Source organism: Chelmon rostratus, chromosome 4 (assembly GCF_017976325.1).
Source record: "Chelmon rostratus isolate fCheRos1 chromosome 4, fCheRos1.pri, whole genome shotgun sequence".
Classification (NCBI taxonomy): Eukaryota; Metazoa; Chordata; class Actinopteri; order Chaetodontiformes; family Chaetodontidae; genus Chelmon; species Chelmon rostratus.
Window position 1 is genome coordinate 12,201,385 of NC_055661.1, and position 3,184 is coordinate 12,204,568.

The window sequence follows — 3,184 nt, forward strand, 5'->3', positions numbered from 1 at the left end:
TGTATGCAATGCGTACATTAATTTGTGTGTGTGGCCTCATGGATATGGCTTGTGCACATTTTCAAATGGAACGCAGACTTTATTACCTTGCTTCCTTTCTTCCTTCCTGCCTTCTCCTCTAACTTTCCTCTGCTAGTTTCCTTACTTCCTTACCTCACTATCCTTGCTTCTTCATTCCCAGTTATTACATAGTGCGTATACTGTGAATGTCTTTGTCTGTAAGCGATAGTTTTCTGTTCTCCTAGTGCCACCTTGTGGACCAAAGTGTTTAAAGCGTCTTTAATTAAACTGCTGTACTTCCCATTTAATATCCTGCCCATCTACCTATCACTCCTCCGCTCTTCTCTCCTCAGAGATGTTCATGCTGTGTGGCTATCCAGCGGTGTGACCTCTCACCTTTGACCTCTGACTTCTCTTCACCCTTAAAACCTTCAAACACTCTTCTGATGTAAGTCTATCTATCTATCTATCTATCTATCTATCTATCTATCTATCTATCTATCTATCTATCTATCTATCTATCTATCTATCTATCTATTTAGCTGACATTCAGTATAATTTCCTGTGTTATTTCTCTGCTTTCAGGTGTTAAGTAGCTTTGCTGAACGTGAGTATAACAATAATCACTGCCCGGTTTATTCATTAAGACTTTCATTTTGTTTTGGTTTTTTAACATGTGCAAACTCTGTGTCTTAGTGAAGCAGATTGTGGTTTCTATATTGAATGAATTCTCAGTTATATTAAGTTGAATACTTGTTGTAACATCTTCTAAATTAAGTTGCATATATGTTTTTATTCAGACAAGCTAAGATGAGCACGGTGTGGTAATTTCAGCAGCAAAAGTCTGAGTTGCATTGTGGTGGTCAAGGTCAGCTGCATTAACCGGCATGATGCCTCCTTGTGTTTATGTCATTTACACGGTGCATGTTTTCAACCTAATTCTCTCTACATAATTATAGAATGACCTTTTCCGTTTGCTCTATTACCACAGGGAAAATGAATTGCAGCACACTGCGTCTGTGTTAACTGTTTTACTGACCTTTGCGTGATTTGATTGAACTTCATATTTACTGCGCAGTGGGAGGCTCTTGTTAATGATGTCACTTCCTGTTCCTGTGTCAGAGTTTGATGGAGAGCTGGTCGGATGACAGCTGGAACTGTTGTCATAACCGGAGGAATACTGGCCACAGTGATACTTCTGTGTATCATAGCTGTGCTCTGTTACTGTAGACTCCAGGTACGACTCCTTGTGCTGTGTGTGTGTGTGTGTGTGTGTGTGTGTGTGTGTGTGTGTGTGTGTGTGTGTGTGTGTGTGTGTGTGTGTGCGCGCATATTTTAAAGATGTTTAAATCCCATTTCAGTAATTTATCCTTCTGACACATTGTATTGTCACGTGGCCTTACAGATGACTGCTGGCTAGAGAGGAAAAGTAATACATCCACAATGGTCAGAAAATGTATGAAAATAATCATAATCGTTTCGTTTGAGATGTAATGCACTTTTCTCTCTCCCTGCCGCAGTACTACTGCTGTAAGAAGAATGGGTCTGACAGCGCCTCCATCTCTCAGCAACACTTTGCCTGCAACGCCTGCAGTGTTTCCGGCCTGGACGGGTCGATCGTCACCCCGCTGTCCATGTCGCCACCAGAGCCGCCCAGGTCCTCCGACCCCACCAAACCCACAGGGGGGCAGCGCAGTTACTGCCCCACCTGCTCGCCCTATGACTCGCCCTTCTACATCCGCACCACTGATGAGATGCGCAACGGTGGCGAGCGCATCACCTACATGCCCACACACTATGAGAACCAGGCGCTGGCGATGCCGCTGCCCACCGTCCGAGGCTCCCTGCTGAGGGAGGCCCAGCGAGGCAGGCCTCCCGATTTCTACACCAACACCCGAGCCATCACCACCGAGGTGTGACCACCCCAAACCCCCCCTCAACACCACCCATACACAGAGACACACTCCTCTCCTCACTTCCACGCACACACCAGCACCACCACTAGCAAAACCACGACAATACCTTTGACACCTGCTGCAGCTTCCAGTGAGGATCTGATGGATGAAGGCTCGCTGGCTGTGGAGCTTACATTATCACATTTATTTGGTCTGGGGGTTCAGGGGGATTTAAGCAAGGATTGTTGAAGATAACTGTGGAAGACTGTTTGACAAACTGGAATCACTTTTAAACATAGTTCCTCACTTTATACCCTTAAAATTTACCTTTTCATATTCACTAAGATAGTAATTCTGTAAATGAAGGTAGATAAAGCTGTAGCTGTAAGGTTTCTTGTCTCTTCATGCTCCCACATGAAGGATGTGGTTGTAAACTTGTTAATGTCTGTTGACTGTTACTGACTTTACCGACTGTCTTTACCGACTGAGGGCTATCTTAGACAATTTAAAACTCATCTTCCTAATGACTGCCAAAAGGACAAAAAAAAGGAGTATGATGAAGTGGTAAATATGAAGCAATTTTGTCGCGATAAGCAGAATGGAGACTGAAATATGTTTGAAAAAGGGCAAAAGAAGGAAAAGTCAACATCCCCTCTGTAGTATTGTGGATCTCTGGAAGCATGCTTGAGTTGCAGGAAAAGGAGAAGAGAGCGGACGACTGGAGCTTTCTCTATGCAAGCTGTCTGGCAAACTACTACAGCTCTTCATCTCCAGTCATCTCCTTTCAGCGGTTTTTGTGTCCTCATGTAACTCAGTTAGAGGAATATTGTAAGCACGGTGCACACGCAGTGAGGTCAAAGCCTATTGGTTTGCCAGGTCCACACCAAACCTCCAATTTCTCCCCTAAGATAAACCTGTGAAAGAGCAAGGACACCCGAGCCCTTGAACGCAACAGTGGTAAGCTTGAAATGAATGAGCAAGTGAATTTCTCTTTTCACAGTGATGCAAAAAGTTTGATATGTAAATAATAACCAGAAAGCAATGAGCGTGTCTCTTGATCCCACTGTGTTCTTGATGTGGAGAGATGCACGCCGGGATTTGAACGTGATGTATTTTGAACGAGCGAGTGTGATTTACTAGTTTGTGCTATTTTGTCTACACACTCCTCCTATACTCCTGTACTACTCTAATGTGGAATCTTTGAAATGCAAATAACCATGTCATTTATTTTCAATTTTTTTTTCATATTGTGAAGAAGTCAGAACACAGATTTATGTGATTGAAAACTG

The 3,184-nt window shown here is 43.4% G+C and overlaps 1 protein-coding gene across 1 annotated transcript; it reads left to right on the forward strand.

Annotated features, from left to right (window-relative positions):
- Window positions 1-1,144: 1,144 nt before the first annotated feature.
- Window positions 1,145-1,919, forward strand: fam163ab (family with sequence similarity 163 member Ab). The gene is made up of 2 exons (XM_041936125.1): window positions 1,145-1,237; window positions 1,521-1,919. Exons 1-2 carry the CDS (start codon window positions 1,145-1,147, stop codon window positions 1,917-1,919), a joined length of 492 nt encoding a protein of 163 aa, XP_041792059.1.
- Window positions 1,920-3,184: the final 1,265 nt, after the last annotated feature.

Coding starts and splice junctions, on each gene's coding strand:
- fam163ab (XM_041936125.1), top strand. CDS start 1,145: ATGACAGCTGGAACTGTTGTCATAACCGGAGGAATACTGGCCACAGTG. Junction 1,238..1,520: donor TCTGTTACTGTAGACTCCAG/GTACGACTCCTT, acceptor TCCCTGCCGCAG/TACTACTGCTGTAAGAAGAA.